The sequence below is a fragment of the Lepidochelys kempii genome, chromosome 7, assembly GCF_965140285.1.
Source record: "Lepidochelys kempii isolate rLepKem1 chromosome 7, rLepKem1.hap1, whole genome shotgun sequence".
In the NCBI taxonomy this organism is placed as follows: Eukaryota; Metazoa; Chordata; order Testudines; family Cheloniidae; genus Lepidochelys; species Lepidochelys kempii.
Window position 1 is genome coordinate 85,561,101 of NC_136386.1, and position 22,633 is coordinate 85,583,733.

General features: G+C 38.4%; 1 protein-coding gene across 6 annotated transcripts in view; it reads right to left on the reverse strand.

Moving 5' to 3' along the window:
* Nucleotides 1-22,633, reverse strand: part of MICU1 (mitochondrial calcium uptake 1) — a 217,284-nt gene that overhangs the window by 150,065 nt on the left and 44,586 nt on the right. For all 6 annotated transcript variants that reach the window (XM_078853821.1, XM_078853824.1, XM_078853822.1 and 3 more), the window contains 2 exons: nt 8,383-8,563; nt 1,075-1,237 (listed from right to left, as the gene is read on the reverse strand). In XM_078853821.1, coding sequence (XP_078709947.1) covers nt 1,075-1,237; nt 8,383-8,563 — 344 coding nt within the window. The remainder of the gene's footprint in view (nt 1-1,074; nt 1,238-8,382; nt 8,564-22,633) is intronic.

Below are 22,633 nucleotides of genomic sequence, written 5' to 3' on the forward strand. Positions count from 1 at the left end.
GTTCCGAAGTTTGCTTCCTTGATGATTTAAGTAAAATATACAGGTTATATTAAGTCCATCATGATCTTCGAGTGGGTGCTCTTGATGAAAGGCAGAAAGCATGCACAGGCGTTCCTGACAGCCCTTAGCTCCAAAAGAGTGATATGGAAGGTCACTTCTGTGGAAGGCCATTTGCCCTAAGCCTTGTGGTTGTATAGGTGAACTCCCCAGCCTATTAGGGGAGGCATTTGTCCCAGGATAGTGAGTCTGTGTGGTGGGAGAAATGCTCTTGCTTGTACTGCATCAAAGTTGGTGCTGATAAACTCCAGTCACTGTACTGGGGTTAGTGAACCGCTATAACGAAGAGAAACGTGGAGAATACCCTGGGTATTTCACACGGATGAAAAATATTTCCGTCGGTAACAGAAATTTATATAGAGGCAATAAAGAAAAATGCTGCTTGAAAACTAGAGTTGCTTTAAGTATATTTACTTTGTATAATTTGTGCTTTAACAGTTATAAAGATTTAGATTTTGAATCCCAAACTTTACGGTCATTAAATTGTCTGATATAAGCCCCCAATTTCCTGCAAATGTGAAAATTTAAATAGTTGAAAATAGGAAAAAAATGCCTAAAAGCAAACATTGGTATCTGTTGAAATTAAAAAAAAAAAATTAAAATTAAATTAAATTCCGCCATGCCTAATTATCCTGCAGTACTCCACTGCAGTGAGAGTACTGGATATGAACCCAAGTGCTGATATGGAATTTAAACTTGGTAGTCTTCTGATGAAAAGCTGAACATATTACCTGCTGAACTAAATTATTACTTTTTTTACTCTATTACTACTTTGCATAATATTATGCATCCACAAGTACATGTGTTTAGAGGAAAATATTTATTTGTATTGCAGCAGCATGTACAGGGCCCATTGTGCTAACCAATGTAAACATATACAAATACAAGGTGGTCCCCTGCCAACCTATTTGTACAATGAGAAGTAAAAGTTGATTACAAAGAGACAGTAAAGAGTTTATTCTGAACTCTTCATTACATATATCACCCCTAAACATAATTACTGAATATTTTACTTACGTTCTGGTTGTTTTTCATTAGGAGTAATGGATCTCACAAAATCTTGTGGTGTCATAAACACCTCTGGTTCTCCATGCTCATGTATTACTTTCAAGGTGGCAAAGTATCTGAAGATTTTGTCTGGAGTGGAGTAGGCTCGTATCCTGTTCTCATACTCCATCACCTAGAAATTAAGTTAAACACATATCACTGCATACAAGAGTTTTCCAACTTTCACTCCATATTTAGTCCTGGTGAAACTTTGCCACATTATGACAGGTTCTAAATACAATGGCTGCACAATGCCAACAGGGGTTAGGCTACAATGACACTACACCAGCAGCACTATACTGCCTGTAGTATAGATGTTTCCTACAACAATGCAATGGATTTTTCAGTCACTGTAATCAATCCATATCTCAGAGGCAACAGCTATGTTGACAGAATAACTCTTCCATTGATCTAGATGCATCTACACCAAGAATTAGGTCAGTTTAACTACGTCACAAAGGGATATGAATTTTTTACACACCTGAGTGACATAACTACATAGATCTAAATTTTAAGTGTAGACCAGGCCTTAGTGTTGCCAACTCACAGGATTTTATCACAAATCTTGTATTTTATTTCAAGTCTCATGTTTTCCTAAACCCCAGCCCCTGGAGTCATGTGATCACTTGAGAATCTCAGCATTCATTTTTTAAAAACTAAGTTTCTAGGCCTCATGGTTGTGGAGAAAAATTTAACAACATGAACCTTCAATATTCAAAAATCAGAATGCAAATAAAGAGCACAAAAATTACTGTTTTTTAAAAAAATCTATTATTATGCCAACCTCAATTTTGGAGGCCTGAATCATGATTTTAGAACAATTGGGCTTGTGTCATGACCAGGACATTGGCAGACTGACTTAGTGGTCAAAGCAGGAGTCAGGAATCAGGCCAGGTCAGATACTGGGAGGTCAGAGTCCAAGACAGGGCAGAGGGTAAACTGAGAATTGAGTGTCAGGAGGCAGGCAGGGTCAGGTTACCAGGAAATCAGAGGCAGAACACAAACTTGAGAGCAGAACCACAGATCAATAACCAGAGTCAGGCAGGGTCAGGACATCAGGAATTCAATCCAAGGAAACAGGAAGCACTAGGCACACAATCCAGAGCAGGGGGGATCCCAGTTGGATGGACAACTTCCTGTTCTTGTGCTCGGTTTAAATAGGGGCTCTGGACCAATCAGGGTTCCCAGCATTCTGCCAATCAGCTCCCAGGACTGGGGCCCTCTGTCTGAGTTCAGCTCCTATTCTGAAAGTAGTTGGCAGGTCCCTGGGTGGTAGGTTGGAATCTCCTAGCACCAAAGAGCCCCAAGGACCAGGGTTGAAAAGCCATGGTCCCCGACATCTGGGCAATACAGAGTAAAAGCTCCGTTTATTCCCTACTTTAGTTCTGGTGTAGGAGAGGGAAAGCGATATGAAGAGAGGAAGGGGAAGTGGGGGAAGATGAGTAATCCTTCATTTACGGATTGGAGTTGGGCAAGATTACTGTTAGCCACTGTCCAACCCTCATATGCAAAGGCATAATTTTGCCTCACTTATTCCTCTAATCCTTTTGCACTACATTTTTATAAGATTCTGCAGGGGCCCTATTCTCAAATCTCTGCCCAGAGCCAGGTTATCATTTGTGAATCTTGCAAGGAATTGTTATTCTAGGCACACACATTTTTCTCAACCATGCAGTCAGAGTTGATCTAAGATCACAAACTCATTAAGGCAATGGTAGTAGTAAGCAAAAATATAGATTTGTATCTCATTATGTCTAACAACAGCAAGTCTTTGTTCAGTAGCTTTTATTTCTACATTACCAACAGTCACATGTTCACGTGCTTTTGCAAACTGTTACCTCCATCCTGGAATAAACACTGATGTCAAAGCATGGCCTGGAGTACACAGACAGTGTCTCATGTCCTAGCGCTTAATGAAACAGACCATCAGAAAGCTTCCTTAGATCAATACTAGATTTCACAGGAATTCAATTCAGAACACATAGCTCCAGAGTAAGTGGACTTGAAAGTTCAGCCTGTGTCAGCTTCCGGATTACTGTATTCTGATTAGGTTGCAGTTTAAGATGCAACATCAACAAAAAAGAAGAGGTGATGAGGAACTAAGCAAGTATTTCAGTGTATCAGTTTAACTGGACCCAAAGTCAGTAATATTTTGAAAAATAAAGCAAAAGCTGACCTAGCAGTTTCTTGAAAATCAAGAAGGATTTCTGAATCCATCTATTTCCTGTGTATGGATTCTAGCTGCAGATAAGAGTCCATTGAATTCAGAATCGGGATAGAACACAAGTATGCAATAATGGATCAATTCACAATCTTGCTGGAATCTTGTTTTGTTTTTGTGATTTACATCGGGATTAAGAAGTAATATACATAGGACTAGAAAAGGACAAAAATATTAAAAGCAAGGAGGAAATACGTCTTAAACAGTGAATTTAGTAAATGTCATTAAGAAACTAAAGGATAATGTTAGATGTCATTATTACAAATTGGAGACGTGTAAACTTTCTTTCAAATTCTAATTATTAGCAGTAACAAACATCAAGGGGAAAACAAATGTCTGAAAGTAACAACTGATGATAGGTTAACAAAACAGGGAATTTAAGCCAAATGTGGAATTTAAAAAAAAAAATTCAATTAGTTCAATATCTAGTAGGCTGGTCTCAAATCCAATCTTCTAAAAAAACCACATTCAACACTGAAATTTTCTAATACACCAATGAACAAGATTGGTTTTCTTCTCAATTGTACACAGCCCTGTTTACCACTGCATCAGATCAGCTGAAGCTATTTCATCACCTGACAGAGGATGAATAGGACAGAGACAATAGGATACACAAATAATAGCAGTAGTTATATTTTACACACACACTGCATGTGTGTGGATTTTTCTCGGTCGTTTCAACAGGGAAAACATGAATACCTATTCAGAAGTATCCTTAAGATCCAGGACTAAAGTCAGTCCTAGTAGAGTTACTTCTGGAGAGAAAATTATTATTATTTTTTGTTTTTGGAATACAGCAGGTTGCAAGGATTTTCACAATATTTCCTGAGATGGTATCCTTCTGACAACAGGTTCTTCCTATTTCTGAAAGGTTTTCAATAATCTGTATAACTCAGGCTAGTCAAAAGATATTGTGCAGTCTAAAAAGCTAAACTCTAGCCAAAACCTGGACCCTCAGAGCAGTATCACCTGGCTCAACAGGGAGAGTTTGCATTCTGCCAATTAAATACAAATATTAATAGGTTAGTGAGACGGTTTGGAAAAAACAGCAGCAAGGGATCCCCCACGCCCAACAAAACAGAACCACTGTTCTGGAAGCTTAAAGTCAGCTCTCTATGACAGGTTGAAGGAAAAGAATCTCTTCCATTGCCATGAGAAGAAAACTAAATAAACCAAGGTCCACTGTAATCAACATTTCAGTGCACCTCCACAGTGTCATCAGGCCCCTCAGATCATCATCTGATAGAGCAGGAACTCTAGCAGTCTGGTTTCACACACAGCCTGCATAGCAATAGTGCAGATAAATGAACGTTCATTTACTTAGGCTGCTTACTGCAATGCATATTGAAATGAAGTCTCAGCATAATTAACCCTCATAATGCAGAATACCTGCCAAGAGCGAATGACAGTTCACAAACAGATCTTAGTGAAGCAGTCCTAATGCAGTACACACTCTTTTTCAAATTAATTAGCGAACAAGTTACACCATTCATATGGTTTTATTGGTCATTAACCTTCAGCTACAATAGCACGTGATTATTGTTTCCTTCTCTCTCGTTTATAAACAAATCTAAATATTACTCAAGTTACACATGTACACAAGAAGATATTTGCCCTAGAATCATCAGTTTATAACAGCCGCTCCAAGCTCTAATTGAAACTGAGCGATTACATCCCAACTTCCTCCTACATTTCTTCACCATCCAAAATAACTTGTGACATGCTTAATTTATTATTTCATTACTAATTATTGCATTCATTAACAGTGCTGGGATAACAGCCATGTTTCAAAACTCAAAGACTTCAACTGAAGTTTTTCCCCCCTATGCTAAGACATGACACATACAACCTTTTGGTTTATTATGTGACGATATGAGAAGAATTTATATGAAGTGCCAGAAACTCCTGAACTGCTACAATTGACCAGTTTTCAGAGCACAGCATCCTCCTATAAGTTCATCTGACTACAGTATTGAATGTGAATGGATTAAGTCTTTACTCCAACATCAGAACACAGAACCTGAGTGTGTCCAAACTCACCCACTTCATGTGGCCGACTTTACAGTAATTAAAAAAACAATACAACATACATCAGTTAGGCAGGTCACCCCCTACTGTAACTGCTGACTACATACCAGAGATGGGACCAAGCCCACAAATAAAGGGTTTTGTAAACAACAGAAACATGGGCTCCAGTGCTCGGTGAACTGCTGGAAGACTACCAGTTAGGCTTGCTGCCTCATGTAGGACTAGACTTCAGCATCAGACTCTGAGGAGACATGCTTAACCCTGTGCTGCGGAAGAACAGGATTTATTGTTCGTGAAGATGCTGGTAAACCTTTTGTCAAGATGTCCTGCAGTGGCTTTAGGTTGTGAGTACCAACCTCTGGGCAGACTGCTAAGAATCAGGCACAAACTCCAAACGGGTTGTGAGACCTACATTTAGATTTCACCAACCAATTATCAAGTGTAAACTCCTCAAGCACTATAACAGCCCAACCATGGAATCACAGACAGTTCCCTTAGATACTCTGATCTGTCCTGACACCCAGGTAAACCTATTTTTGTGACAGTTCATCCCTTACACCAAGGACCATAACAAGATTCAGGTTACTGCCAGTCCCGTCACTTATCACAGGTAAAATGCACTTTAGATCTCACACCAAAGATGCTTGTAGATAATTCTATAATAAACTATCTAAAGATTTATTATATAGGAAAAGGAATCAAGAGTTATTTACAAGGTTAAAGCAGGTAAACATATATACACACAAATGAGTTCCAATCTAAAGTTCCAAAAAGTTATAGAAACTTCTATAATAAGCAAGCTCTATATGTCCTTTAGCAGTAACTCAGGCTAAACACTGGGGATCATTTGCTTATGCCTAGTAATCCTTTCCTCCCAGTGTCCAAGCAGCATAAAGAATCAGTTCCTTCTTGTTAGTGTTTTTTATTCCCTTTCTGCCTTCTGCTCTGAGTTGCAGACTCAGCTGATGGGATGAATTCACTTGCATGACTCATCTTCACTGAAGGGACAAAGCAAAGACGACTTCCGCTTTCTTGAATGTTCCATACTTGTCTTTCTGGTGGTGATGAGCCTCCCATGATAGGCAGGACACATCACCTCTGGTTGGAGACCTGCATTTCACACTAGTTAATGTCTCTCTTGTCTGGTGATTTACACAGTTAGAGGTTTACAAATCAAATGTTCTAATATTACCTTATAATATGGGATATAGATGTTAAAAATGAGATTAATGCAGGCAGCAATTTATAAGCGTCCCAACTATGTATTTGTCAGTGTTCAATGGAGAAATGGGGACCTTGGTATGAGCTGGCACCTGATCTGCTAGTATCACACCTTCATCACAACAAATCGTTCACACTGATTCTACATGAGAAATAACTCAGTTAGCCAATGGACCATGCTGAAACAATCACTAATTGTTGCTCCCATAAAGTCATGAAGCTGCAAACTATTCATTTGCTTCACCACCGTAGGTTCAGTGTTTATCAGTGAGTCAAAAAGAGAGAAATCCAGTTCTAGTGTAGACCTGATAACTTGCAACTATCATCTATTATAATCTTATAAACTAATTTCCTCTACAATTCTCACTGCTGAAACATCTTACTTGTGAAACCTGACCATAGTCCCACCTTTCCTAATTTAGAAGGGAGAGAGGTTGGTAATTTTAGGCATGGTTCCTCATTACTTAAAATAAATATCCATACTAGCCAACAAATGTTTCCTGTCTTCAGCAGCTGGAAGCAACAGCTGAGGGAGCCAGCAAGCAACCCCGCTCCCTATCACCAGACATATAACTTTGCTCCTTGCTAGTAGTGAAAAATAAACCCATTTGTCTCAACTAGTATAGATGAGGGCTGAGATTTTCAAAACTGCCTAAGGGATTTAAACACCTAATTCCCATTAAAATTAATGGGTACTGGGTATCCACATCCCTTATACAGTTGTGAAAATCTCAGCCTAGTACCTTAGAATGGAACTTCACTTAAAATCCTCACCAGCATACCAGCAGAAAGGACAGTCTGTAACCCCAGCAAACACCCTGAGATATATGGAATTTAACTGAGTTATGTAGCCTAACTACTGAGAGCAAAAATTAGTTCAGCATCTCCAAACAAAACCTTTACAACATATGAACAGTTATTAAGCCACTACATACTAATCACTTACAATTTAGCAACTAATGAGATTCAGCCTCCAACATATGGACTTAAAAATAATTATCAGGAGAAAATTATAGAAAAGGAAATGTGAAGAAAATACACTCTTTTGTTCTTCTGTTTGGTACTGCATAGACCCTAAATAAAACATAACCCAATGAAATAAGCATCCAGAGAGGTTAAAATACAGCCATCTGCTAAAACTGAGTTATTGGACTTTTCCTCAGACCAAACTGTAATCTTGTAATATTGATAGTAACAGCTATTGACAATTAACGTTGCAGATCATTCTAAAGGAGTCCAAAGCATACAAGACTTCCCAATAATGAAGGTAGGTCAGAAGTATCACTTCACTACTAGAGTGCTTTTTTCCTACTTAAAAATGTGGGGGGAAAGGAATCAAACAGCAAATAAGCATAGGTGCCCACTTTTTATGATCGACATGGCCTAAATAAATGCAGAAAAGAGAGAAAAGTTGTGTTCCAGTAGCCACAGTGAGAGAGTGACCACATGGAATAAAAAGGAGCTGCCCCTTCTTGCCAGCTGTGGAGGGGTTGGGTAAGACACTTAAGACACAATTTTAATTATGTCATGCTTCTTGGGTACCCAACTTGAGATACCTCAAAATGGCCACACTTCCCAAAAATCAAGCCCCCTTAAGGCATATCAAGTTGAGCACTCAGAAAAGGGGTGACTCAAAGTCACTATTCCCCTTTAAAATGAAGGCCAGTAAATGTAAATACCAAAAGTCAACCCAGGAGTACTCACAGTATTTAAAATTTTAATTCTGTGGCCTGTATTTTCTCTCCCTGTTTCATTACTGTGCAACTGCAGCATTATAGAAGAACATTATGCGTGGCAAGCTTTTGTACCTTACGATCTCTAAATCCAGAACGTTGTTTCTTCTTCTTCTCTTCTGGCTGAACCCCTCCACCACTTGAGTCAACAGTCTTTCTATCATCCTCATTCTCCTCTTCTTCTTGGTCCTTCACTTTTTCGTTAGTTTCTGTCCTTGCATTGTGTTTTACAGATGACGGTGCTTCAGCATGGGCTCTGTGATAGGCAAGAAGACAACAATGATCAATTCAGGAACTTTAGAGAGTCCATAAGTAAAAAGTTAACCAATTTTTAACACTGCATTCAACCAAACAGATTGGAATAACAGCAGATTTGACTGTAAACATCTAAGGTCATAAAATGCTTGAGGCAGGGACTGTCACTGACTGTGTCTGGTAAAACAATTAGTACAATAGGGCCCTGATCCTGATTAGGGTCTGTGGGTACTACTGTTACAATATTAAATAAATAAATAATAAGAGAAATAACTTCAATTAATGTAATAGTATGGTCCAACAGTCCAATGGTAGCACCCTGCCATGATACATTTCCACTTCTCCATCTCCAGACACAATTAACACCTGGTATTTGGCAGGTGGAAAGAGAAAGCACATCAAGTGATTTAATACTGACAGTCAATGGATGTCATCACTGAGTTCTAAAAGGGAATCCTGCACAGACTTCCTTGATTGGAACACTGGCTGCAATTCAGAGCTTTGAGGATTATAGAACAAAAAGCAAATGAAAGAGTTAGGATCTTTAAGAATTTACAACACATACTGATATTTCCCCCGCCCCTAGGGTGGAATTCACCCACCCTTGCAAAACAAACTAATATTAATTATTCATTTGTTTGTTCCCAAGAACCTAATTAAATATACAATCACAGACTGAATTATGCAAGTTCACGTCTGCTTATCTTCGAGCCAACAAAAAACACTCCCCCCCGCCCCCAAGATGCAGCGAGTGCTATTTTCCAGAATATGAGAAAGAAAATATTCTGACTTTAAAAGTGTTTCTCTCATGCCTTTAAAACCTCTACCAAAAATAAAATAAAGTGATGAAGGAAGCAGAACGTCTGTTGTATCTTCAGTACTGCCAGGCTCAGAATAAGCAGCCTTTTGGTCTCAGCTCAGTTGATTTATTTTTGACTTCAAGCAGGTGACAGATTGTCGTATTTCGTTCATAGACGAATCTAGAGAATTTGAAGGGTGAAGGTATAATGACAATGAAGACCGAAGTTGGTTATCCATACATTAGAAATACTGTGCACAAGCAGAACACTGGAGCTCTTTGCTTGCTGTGCAAGAGCACCTCCCAGTAACCCTCTCTGCAGATGAAAATCATCCTACTTCCACAGTCAGTCTTACTGCCAACCCACTGTGAACAATGAGCAATGAAAGCTACTTAAGGCATCAAAGTACTAGGCTACACTTCGTACACAAAGCAACTCAAACTTCACAATAGAATGCAATAACAGAGCTTTAATACATTGCACTTTTAATCAAAAGTATCACATAAAAGCTCAGTTGCAAATGCCACAAATGAAAAGCATAACATCTCGTATACAAAGACTACCCTAAAAAACACAGGATCTTTGTATCTCCTAAACTTCAAGCAAAGAATTATTTATATTTGGCCTCCATTTTTACCAACAAAATGCAGAAGCGGTGTATCAAAAGTTCCTTATCTTTTAAAAATAAAAATACTAGCTTTACTGAAATTTCACAAGGGTAAACACAGTCACATTTGTGGATAGTCTCCATGCACTACATAAAGAAAAAGTAAAATAAAGAGGACAGATTACTTCAAAATTAAACACCACAAAAAAGTACAGCTCCATTCTTGCGGACTCCTCATAAGTCACTGACCGCTATTACATGTGATAGATTTGGAAGTAGTAAGTCTTCTACATTGCTTACAGATGAAGAAGCATTACATTAGGAATTCACATACATTTATATCTACCTACTGTGCTCTACAAACTACTGGTATGCAATCTAAGGCTGGTGGTGCACAAGGTGAGTTTTATCTAGTCAGCAAATTTCAATTGAAAAATATAGAAAACGATGGTCACTTGTGAGATACTTTAACAATTAGGAATTTGTTGTGGTATTTTATAGTACCACAAATGTGCTAGGTATGCAAAGAGACTATATTTCAGCGTTCATTATGGGTCTGCTAAGATTTCAATGTTTTCTGGAGAATTTAAGAATATATTTAATAGCCCTTCTGGTCTGAAAGATATTTTCATGAATGAGAACCAAACCAGTGCTGCAACAAACTAAAAGAACGACTATGAAAAGCCATGAACTTCTCAGATTAATCTCAGTGGCATGCTGACTTAAATCATCATTGGACTTTAAGGGGTAATATTTCATAGCTGACCGTTTTAATAAAAATCTTCAGCTAACATGCTTATTTTTAGATCTCTAAACACTTATTAAAACGTAAAATTCAAGTAATTACAAATTCTATCAAATATTTGTTTTTCCACTCTCAAGACACGTGTGTAGGAAGAAAGGAAAGAAGATCATTTGAGGGATTGGGAAGATTTTCACAGAAGGGGAGAAGATGATGTAGAAAGAGAAAGATCTCGGAGGTTGAAGGATGATGTAAGGAGGGAGGGAAGATTGTACACATTTTTTTTTTTTTAAACCACACACAGGATGGACTAAATTAATTTTATTTACAACTTCAAAATAAAAACTAACAAGTTAGGGACAGAATCTACCACCCTTATTCAGCAAATATTTCCCTGATGTCAGTGGGACTTCTTGTGAAAGAAGCTACAACGTAAGAATAAGGGCCTTCGCTAAGCAGTGAAAGAATTGGACCTTGGTAAGCACTGTGTTGTTTCTCTGTGCATTTTGAATTGATTTGTTTTAAAATCCTGTGATTGCCCAAAAGTACCTATAAAATTAAGGGATAACATTTCATAGACTTGGGCAATTATTTCCCCACGCATTTCCGGTGTCCATTTAACTTTGAAGAAATCAAAATTTACAAATAACTAGAGTATATCAAATACCAGGACTTGACCAGATTAATTTCAGATTTCTTAAATGGAATGTACACAACTCAAGAAGTAGATTGGAAAATTTTATCTTGTTACAAACTACTTTGTCCTTCATACAGCTGAAATGAATTTTATCAAACTTTCAGAAAAATGGTCACTCGTGGGCAGAGAGGAAGCTTGTCCAAGTGGTAATATTTTTCCTAAAAAATTGGGAGTTGAGCAAAGATGCTTATAATCTAAATACCTTCTCAACTTGTGTTAGCATAGAGTCATAATGCAGTTTCATAAAAAGGAGTTAGTGTTTTTCTGCATTGGTATTTTGAAATTAATTCATGAAGTTAATAAATTGATATCCATCCCAGTACATTCCTATGATCTGATACTCATAACGGAGATACAAAAAGACATGTTTTCAAGTTCTGCAGATTCTGTACTAATGAAGAGGATTCTGCTGTAGAGAACAGCACTCATAAAAACTGCTGAAAGCCAATACAAAAAAATTAAAACAGGACATCACATTTCCTCCATTTTGTAAAAACTCAAACTAAGATTCACTTTTTCACATTACTTTCTCTGAAATAAAGAAATGCCTTAATCCACAGAGCTTTAAAATTGAATCAAATGAAGGACTATGCAGACAATACAAAAAACTGAACCTGTGAACAGCTTCATTACATTCTCAGACCAACAATTCAGAATAGCTCTATATTTATTTATTTTAAAGGGACACTGAGATGCTATTTAAAATTGTTTTGTTCAAAACCCATTATGATGTAATATGATGCATAGATTTCAAGGCCAGAAGGGACCATTGTGATCATCTAGTCTGACCTCCTGTTTACCACAGGTATTAGAACTTCCCCAAAATAATTACTAGAATATATCTTTTGGAAAAACATCCAGTCTTGATTTAAAAATTGTCAGTGATAAATAATCCACCATGACGCTTGCTAAATGGTTTCAATGGTTAATTACTCTCACTGTCAAGTGTATACCTTATTTCTAGTCTGAATTTGTCTAGCTTCAACTTCCAGGTGCTGTATCATGTGATCTCTCTCTCTCTGCTAGACTGAAGATATTATTAAGAATCTGTTTCCCCAGGTATATAGACTGTAATCAAGTCACCCCTTAATCTTCTTTCGAAGAGCTTGATCTATTTTGCTTAAGAGTCTGTCACTATAAGGCAGGTTTTCTAATCTTTTAATCATTCTCGGGGCTCCACTCCAAACCCTCCTCAATTTATCAACATTCTTCCTAAATTGTAGGCACCAGAACTGGACACAGTATTCCAGCAGCATTCGCACGAGTGCCAAATACACAGGTAAAATAACCTCTCTGCTCCTACTTGAGATTCCCCTGGTTATGCATCCCAGGATCACATTAGCTCTTTTGGCCACAGCATCACATCAGGAGCTCATGTTGAGCTGATTATTCACCATGACCCCCAAATCTTTTTCAGGATCACTGCTTCCCGGGATACAATGCCCTATCTTGTAAGCATTCTTTGTAATACAAGAATTACATGAATGTAATACATTCTTTGCTCCTAGATGTATAATTTACATAAAAATTCATGTTGTTTGTGCCCAGTTTATCAAGTGATTCAGAAACCTCTGAATCAGTGATCTGTCCTCTTCATTATTTACAACTCCCCCAATTTGTGTTATCCTCAAATTTTATCAGTGATGATTTTGTTTTCTTCCAGGTCATTGATAAAAAATGTTACATAGCATAGGGCCAAGAACCAATCCCTGTGAGATGCCACTAAAAACACAGCTCACTAACTCTTCCCCTTCTTTCCTTTTGTTATTCCTTTTCTCTCTGCCTCTTAGCCGCACTTCAAAAAAAAAAGTGCATTTAACTGTGAAGACTTGGTAATACATTGGTACAGTTTATATACTGTGTGAGACTATGAACCCTATGTGTCTCTGTCAATTTGAAAACTCCATTTTGAATGCAGCCTTTTGCTTTCTCTATGCTCTGTTTGCTTTTATGCTGGGTTGAGATTCTAAAGGCTGGTGGCAAAAGAACAATAGTAGAGGGTAGGTGACTCAAGTACCCAATCAGTGGAAATCTATTCTCTCCACAAAGGACTCTCCCTGTGCAGAGAAACTGGTTTAGCAGGGATAGGTCTCATTGACAACAAAGTCAAATGACAGTACTCACTAAAAAAGGAAGCTAGCAAGCATGTCACTGGATGCAGCAGGGTTTTAAAAAGGGTGGAACCTAGTCTGGTCAGGGGTTCTTTTTCTCATGATGGAGAAACAACCAAACATGCTGAGGCAGAGGATACCCTGTGTCAAGGTTCCTCCCCCACTCTGAACTCTAGGGTACAGATGTGGGACCTGCATGAAAACCTCCTAAGCTTACTTTTACCAGCTTAGGTTAAAACTTCCCCAAGGTACAAGTTAATTTTATCCTTTGTCCTTGGATTATCCACTACCACCACCAAACTAACTGGGTTTACTGGGAAACGTAGTTTGGACACGTCTTTCCCCCCAAAATCCCCCCAACCCTTGCACCCCACTTCCTGGGAAAGGTTTGGTAAAAATCCTCACCAATTTGCATAGGTGACCACAGACCCAAACCCTTGGATCTGAGAACAATGAAAAAGCATTCAGTTTTCTTACAAGAAGACTTTTAATAGAAATAGAAGTAAATAGAAGTAAAAGAATCACCCCTGTAAAATCAGGATGGTAGATACCTTACAGGGTAATTAGATTCAAAACATAGAGAATCCCTCTAGGCAAAACCTTAAGTTACAAAAAAGACATACAGACAGAAATAGTCATTCTATTCAGCACAATTCTTTTCTCAGCCATTTAAAGAAATCATAATCTAACACATACCTAGCTAGATTACTTACTAAAAGTTCGAAGACTCCATTCGTGGTCTATCCCCGGCAAAAGCAGCATATAGACAGACGCAGACCCTTTGTTTCTCTCCCTCCTCCCAGCTTTTGAAAGTATCTGGTCTCCTCATTGGTCATTTTGGTCAAGTGCCAGCGAGGTTACCTTTAGCTTCTTAACCCTTTACAGGTGAGAGGGTTTTTCCTCTGGCCGGGAGGGATTTCAAAGGGGTTTACCCTTCCCTTTATATTTATGGCACCCTGCTTTCCTAGATTCTGATAGTTCCCCAAGGACTCAGAAGGGAAGGGTGAGCTAGAAAGTAGATGACATGAGTTGAGTTTTTTTTTTTTTGCATGTATGATCTGTACTTTCCTGTGCTTGACATGATTAAGCATAAAAGTGCAAAAAGGTGTTAGACCCTGTGCAAAATATATGAGTGCATGTGCTGAGTGCTTCATAGCTACTGCAAACCCCTGGGAGATACTAGACATTCTGGGAAAGGGACATATTTAAATTACTGGGTTATATCAGGGGTCACCACTTGTCGTTGACCTGGTGGCCTAGGGAAGTGGACTGCACAACTCCATTTCTAAGAAGTGGTAGCAGACAATCAGTGCCCAGGAAAATGTGCCAGAGAGGCCATCAGAGAAACTAGTGCAGCAATCTGTTGAGGTTTCGGAAGCTTAACACACCCCAGAGAAACCAAAGCACAGAGGCATGGATTCCCCTCACAGTAGTCCTAATGGGTGGCCAGCAGGGAGTTAGGATCTGTGACAATATCTAAAAAAGTTGGACCAATTCTTTATCAGATTCATTTGCATTCCCTACCTCTATAGCTAAACCCATCATATTGTAACTCCGGCCCCTACTCTTTGCTGGTTTGTATTTTTTGACAATTCAGAGTCGGAATTGTTTTTTATAGTCTTTGTTCAGCATCCAGCACCATGTGGTCCCAAATCCAAATTGGGTCCTTTGGGCACTACCATATTACGTAAGTATTTAACTATAATACTATATACAAAATACTTACACACACAAAGACTGGTTTTCCATCTCATGCCAACAAAAATAAATGACCACATTAAAACCATCACAGGAAGATTACAGTTATGAAACTGTATTATGTGCCATTTTTTCTTGTTTAATAAATAAACCTGCAGCCATAAGCACTATGCAAGTTGGATCCATGCACAGACCCTACTGAAGACCAGTATGTAACCATTAAGTTCTGTATGAGAACATGCATAACTTCAAATCAACCAGCAAAATAATTTAATGTGTTTAACAGACTTTGTGGAGAAAGGAATAATGAGAAAATAAAATTCTTTGAAATACTCAATATTTTATCCATTTTTTTCTACTCTTCTGTGTTCCAAAATGTACATTATATTAAACTTTACACTTCCTAAATTTTCATTTTACTCAGGTTTTTAGCTTCAGGCTACTCAGCTGCATTTCCTCCTCCAAAATAATAAATCAACATCTTGTATGCAGTATTACTGTAACTGTGTTGGTCCCAGGGTATTAGAGAGACAAGGTAGATGACGTAATATCTTTTATTGAGAGAACGACTGAGTGAGCGAGACAAGCTTTCAAGCTTACACAGAGCTCTTCAGGTCCAATAAAAAAAAAATTTACTTCACCCACCTTGTCTATCTAAATCAGTATCTTGACAGAATGTGCACTGTAAAGCATGACAGCCTACTCAACAGTGAATCCACAGCGGAAAGATTTTAAGTTACTGAACCTCACCTGAGATTTCAGCAGCTGTAAAATTGGACTAAAGTACTATCAGGCCACTACCCTCTGCTCAAGACCCATTTCTACAACGACATCTATACAAAGTTATCCAACCAATATCTAGCTACTAGGCAAGTTGCAGATAGTTTATATGAACAAAAACCAAAAAAGCTTGATAATATTTTATCCTTACCCCACCCTTTCATCTTTTGCTCATTTTCTTCTATTATAAGCTTATTATAAAAGGAAAGGATTTTGCCTTTTGCCCAGGGGTGGCCAGTAACTAAGTGTGATCATTTACCACAATGCAAATAATAAACAATGTAAGACTGTGTGTGCAAGTTACTGAATTGAAAGTGATACTTTTCACTAAGGCCAGCTCTATACTGGGAAGGCTTTACCAGTATAGCTACGCTGGTGTACTATACCAGCAAATCACTCCTAGCATCAAAAGCAAAAACTGTGCTTTTGCTGATATAGCTTATTCCAGACACCCAAATGAAAAGCCACAGTATTCTCAGTATAACTGTCCCGCACAGAGCTTTTGCTAGAAAAGCTATATCTATCACAAATCACACCCCTGACTGACTTAGCCATCCCGGCAAAAGTTTGTAGTGTAGCTTCAGATTTTACTGTCTTGACAAGCTACACATACATTAACTTATTTTTAAAAAGAGAGACTTGAAGTATCTATCAGAGGTGGGACATTAACTCTGAACAGCTATTCATCATGCATCGTAGATCTTTCCTAGATTATTCAATAATGACACTAATTCCACAATGTCAAGAAATAGGTACGTTGCATGATTATAATATTACACAAAGTCATTGTAGCATCAGCTACTTGTTATTGTGCAGACTATAGACTCAATCCTGCAATGTAGCAAGAAGCCAATAGGACTACTTACACGTCTGGCAGGGCTCTTAAATTACCTCCCACATCAGGCCTATCGCCAGAAACAGGAAGAGGGTTGAGAGTAGGTTAGCAAGGTGGTGACAGATGAGACCTACAAATCACTCAAGGAACCCAGATGACCATGGATATCTTAAGTAGAACCCAACCTAGCAGAGACTGTCTATCAAATAACACTAAAAAAACCCAAATCCAGTTAAGTCATACAAAGTTGTGATACTAGTACAAAAATTAAAAACACACAACAGAAAGTTAGTTAACATTTCAAAGATTCAAGTTAAAATTAGCACAGTTAGCTTGACTTTAGCAAAGCTTGACTTCTGATACTGTCTTGCATGACCTTCTCATAAACAAACAAGGGAAATGTAACCTAGATGAAGCTACTATAAGGCGGGTGCAAAACTGGTTGGAAAACCGTTCCCAGAGAGTAGTTATCAGTGGTTCACAGTCATTCTGGAAGGGCATATCAAGTGGGGTCCCACAGGGATCAGTTCTGGATCTGGTTCTGTTCAATATCTTCATCGATGATTTAGATAATGGCATAGAGAAAACACACTTAAAGTCTGTGGATGATACCAAGCTGGGAGGGGTTGCAAGTGCTGTGGAGGATAGGATTAAAATTCAAAATGATCTGGACAAACTGGAGAAATGGTCTGAAGTAAAAAGGATGAAATTCAATAAGGACAAATGCAAAGTACTCCACTTAGAAAGAAAAAATCAGTTGTACACGTACAACATGGGAAATGACTGCCAAGGAAGGAGTACTGCAGAAAGAGATCTGGGGGTCATAGTGGATCACAAGCTAAATAGGAGTCAAGAGTGTAATACTGTTTTTAAAAAAGTAAACAATTCTGGGATGTATTAGCAGGAGTGTTGTAAGCAAGACACGAGAAGTAATTCTTGCACTCTACTCCACGCTGATAAGGCCACAACTGGAGTACTGTGTCCAGTTCTGGGCACCACATTTCAGGAAAGATGTGGACAAAGTCCAGAGAAGAGCAACAAAAAATGATTAAAGGTCTAGCAAACGTGACCTATGAGGGAAGATTGAAAAAATTGGGTTTGTTTAGTCCGGAAAATAGAAGACAGAGAGGGGACATGATAACAGTTTTTAAGTACATAAAAGGTTGTTACAAGGAGGAGGGAGAAGAATTGTTCTTCTTAACCTCTGAGGATAGGACAAGCAGCAATGGGCTTATATTGCATCAACGGAGGTTTTAGGTTGGACCTTAGGAAATACTTCCTAACTTTGAGGGTGGTTAAGCACTTGACTAAATTGCCTAACGAGATTGTGGGAGCTCCATCATTGGAGATTTTTAAGAGCAGGCTCAACACACACCTGGCAGGAATGGTCTAGATGACACTCAGTCCTGCCATGAGTGTGGGGGACTGTACTAGATGACCCCTCAAGGACCCTTCCAGTCCTATGACTATTTCTTGACTATTAAATCAGGAAATTAAGAGGAAAGGTACTTAACGACCACTATGCATAAAATGATGTTATATTTTCCTTCCAGAAGAGGTTATTTAAATATTATTGAGAAAGTAGTATTTTGGGGTGATACATTTTCAAATTCAATGCTGAAAATGTTTGTCAATGGGGAGTTAGGTGGAGGAACAAAAAATTCCAGTAGTATTTCAGCTCAATACCACATAAATACCAGAAAATCTCATCACTGACTAGCCTACACTAGTTAACATCAGAGGAAGCTACAGGTGTTAGATTAGCCACCAGAGGGCACCCATATTGTTTCAAAAACATAATAGCCAAAAAAAAAAGTAAAATGTAAAGTGATATTTAAGAACCAGAGTTTAAACAGTGAATTCCCTAGCTCATACCAAGATGTGTGCATGCAAAAATTTATTCAAGTACCGCTACACTGGGAGGGTTTACGAGGATAGCTATACCAGCAAAACTTCTCTAGCATAGACAAGGCCAGAGATTATGAATCTGTATGATTGGGAAGATGATTGGGGGCGGGGAGAGAAGAGGAAAGTGTTTGTGAGTACAGATAATGTTCTCCAGTGTAGAATCTTTCAGGAAGGTATCAGGAAGGCAATGTCAGATTGCCCAGAGAGTGGAGATTGGAGAGGCAGAAGAGAAGAAGTAGATTGGCAGGACATCTGAACAGAGATGATAGCTGAAGCTTTGTGAACAGATAAGCTTACCTAAGGAAGCAGAGAGAAAGCACAGGTGGGGAAGAGGAGTGGATCAAGCTTGGTAAAAGATACCAAGACAGTGAGAGAGGGACCAAACAATTAAACTGAAACACCCTGTACACATGAAGACATAAGAACCAAGACAGCACAAAATAATGCCAGGGTGGAAAGTAAGAACAAGATGGAGTGACTGGGTCATAAGCAGCAGCAGACAGGCTGCACAGGATCTGCTTGTAAACCCACCTTAAAAGATATTTATGATAGGACTGTCAATTAATCGCAGTTAACTCACATGATTAACTCGAAAAAATTAACCGTGAGTAAAAAAATTAATCGTGATTAATCGCACTGTTAAACAATAGTATACCAATTGAAATTCATTAAATATTTTTGGATGTTGTTCTACATTTTCAAATATATTGATTTCTATTACAACACAAAAAATAATATAAAGTGAGCAATGTACACTTTGTGTTCTATTACAAATATTTGCACTGTAAAAATGATAAACAAAAGAAATAGTATTTTTCAATTTACCTCATACAAGTAATGAAGTACAATCTCTTTATCGTGAAAGTGTAACTTACAAATGTAGATTGTTACATAACTGCACTCAAAAACAAAACAAAGCAAAACTTTAGAGTCCACAAGACCACTCAGTCCTACTTCTTGTTCAGCCAATCGCCAATATAAACAAGTTTGTTTACATTTCTGGGAAATAATGCTGCGCGCTTCTTATTTACAATGTCACCTGAAAGCAAGAACAAGCATTCACATGGCACTTTTGTAGCCAGTGTTGCAAGATATTTACATGCCAGATATGCTGAACATTCATATGCCCCTTAATGCTTCAGCCACCATTCCAGAGCACATGCTTCCATGCTGATGACGCTCGTTAAAAAAAATAATGCGTTAATTAAGTTTGTGATTGAACTCCTTGGGGAATAATTCTGTGTCTCCTGCTCTGTTTTACCCACATTCTGCCATATATTTCATGTTATAGCAGTCTCAGATGATGACCCAGCATGTGTTCATTTTAAGAACACTTTCACAGAATGCAAAGAAGGTACCAATGTGAGATGTCTAAGGATAGCTACAGAACTTGACCCAAGGTTTAAGAATCTGAAATACCTTCCAAAATCTGAAAGGGACGAGGTGTGGAGAATGCTTTCAGATGTCTTAAAAGAGCAACACTCCCATGCAGAAACTACAGAACCCAAACCACCATAAAAGAAAATCAACCCTCCGCTGGTGGCATCTGACTCGGATGATGAAAATGAACATAAGTCAGTCCGCTCTGCTTTGGATTGTTACCAAGCAGAACCAATCATCAGCATGGATGCATGTCTTCTGGAATGGTGGTTGAAGCATGAAGGGAAATATGAATATTTAGTGCATCTGGCACGTAAATATCTTATGATGCCAGCTACAACAGTGCCATGCGAATGCCTGTTCTCACTTTCAGGTGACACTGTAAACAAAACATGGGCAGCAATATCCTCTGCAAATTGTAATCAAACTTGTTTGTCTGAGCGATTGGCTGAATTAGGACTGTGGACTTGTAGGTTCTAAAAGTTTTACATTGTTTTATTGTTGAGTGCAGGTTTTTTTTTGTTGTGTTTTTTTTTTTTACATAATTCTACATTTGTAAGTTCAGCTTTCATTATAAAGAGATTGCACTACAGTACTTGTATTATGTGACTTGAAATCATAAAATAGAATATCAGGGTTGGAAGGAACCTCAGGAGGTCATCTAGTCCAAACCCCTGCTCAAAGCAGGACCAATCCACAACTAAATCATCTCAGCCAGGGCTTTGTCAAGCCTGATCTTAAAAACCTCCAGTATACTATTTCTTTTGTTTTTTACAGTGCAAATATTTAAATAAAAAATAAAGTGAGCATTGTATACTTTGTATTCTGTGTTGTAATTTAAATCAGCATATTTGAAAATGTAGAAAATATCCAAAATATTTAAATAAATGGTATTCTATTATTGTTGAATCGCGCAATTAGTTTTTTTAATCGCTTGATAGCCCTAATTTGTTATATTATTGCTGTCAGTGTAGTGGATATGAGAGATTTAGAACTAAATACTTCAGGTATATCATGTACACTGCTTATAAAAAGATTGTCACCAACACTCCTCATAGCCATCTATGCTTATTTATGAAAAAGATAATTCCACCCCTCCCTCCATTCACCAATCTAGTCCAGAATATCAGTCTATAGCTCCCTCCTTGTGGGCTTCCAGTTTTGTAATATCCTCTAAGTGCAACAACCGTCACAAAAGAAATTTGTGATCCAATCAGATTTTCATGACTTCTAAAAATCATTAGACTGGGGGTGGTGTTTCTGAGAATCTCTCATACTAAAACCATACATAAATATTTCATTACTTTATTCCAGAACTGATTTACCCAGGTGCATGGAGCCAAACAATATGTAGCAATTATTATTCTTCCCTTCTCAGCTCCAACAAATATCACTCTTTTCTATTTTTACAGGTATCTAGTAAGTCCTAAAAAATGTTATCTGCTGAGCAATTTTTATCCTAAAAGTGTGCACTGATTTAATGGTACAACATATCTTGTTTAATCCTTTATCACATCAGTATGGACGGGCTTCCTAAGCCATCAGAAAGAAAATATACCAAATTTTATGTAAAGCCTCTTATCAATGCACAATACACACATTTCTTATTTCTAGTTTGAGAGCTGTATTATCCCCAAATAACCATATTACATGGAAAATTAGACTGAAAGGTAGTCATTTAAAAAGTGATAGCCATGTGTTCCTAGCAAGCTGTGTGTTCAGAAATTTGGGGTACTTCCTATTGTAACACTGGCTGCCTAGTACAGCAAGAAGGGGGAAACCACCTAGTACAGCAGGAAACAGCTAAAACCTACCAGACATTTATATTTCATTCAATATCAGGTCTATTTAGTTACATAAAAAGTAATGAAAAAAATCAAAATTAAGTAACTTCAATTCTCCATTGTCTTAAGGAGACTGTCTGGGGCAAGGTTAAGAAACCTACTGTCAGAGATCCTGGCCACTCACTAGGACTGCTGTGAGCAGAATCCAAGCCTCTGTTGCTCTGGAACCATGGGTGTTTCATGTCCTGGGAGCCTGACCAGAGTTCAGCCACTGTCTCATTCCTGGGGTTGCTAGGCTTATTCCTACAGCACAGACCTTCTATCTGGCACCACCTTTCTGAGAGTTGGAATCCACTGTCCAGCAACATTGCCCCTCTGGGCGCAGCGCTGTCCCTTCAGACTCCCCAGTACTTAAGCATGCCCTCTCTCGGAACTCCACCCAAAAGGTGTGGAGCCGCTAAGCGCCTGGTTACAGTTTAACTCTCTCAAGGCCACACGGTAGTTGTGAAGCCGTTAACAAACACTCTCTGCGTAGAGAGTAACACCTTTATGCTCTTCAGTACTTAATCATAATCATACCAAACACACCTGAAACCACAATGTCTCTCTCACACTTCCTTCCTGAGTCCTTGGGGAACCATGTGGGTCCAGAGAGGCAGGCAGGGTGTCCCTTCTATTGTAGGCTGTTGCACGCTGGCTGGTCTCTGCACCTCATGAAGCCACTTATCC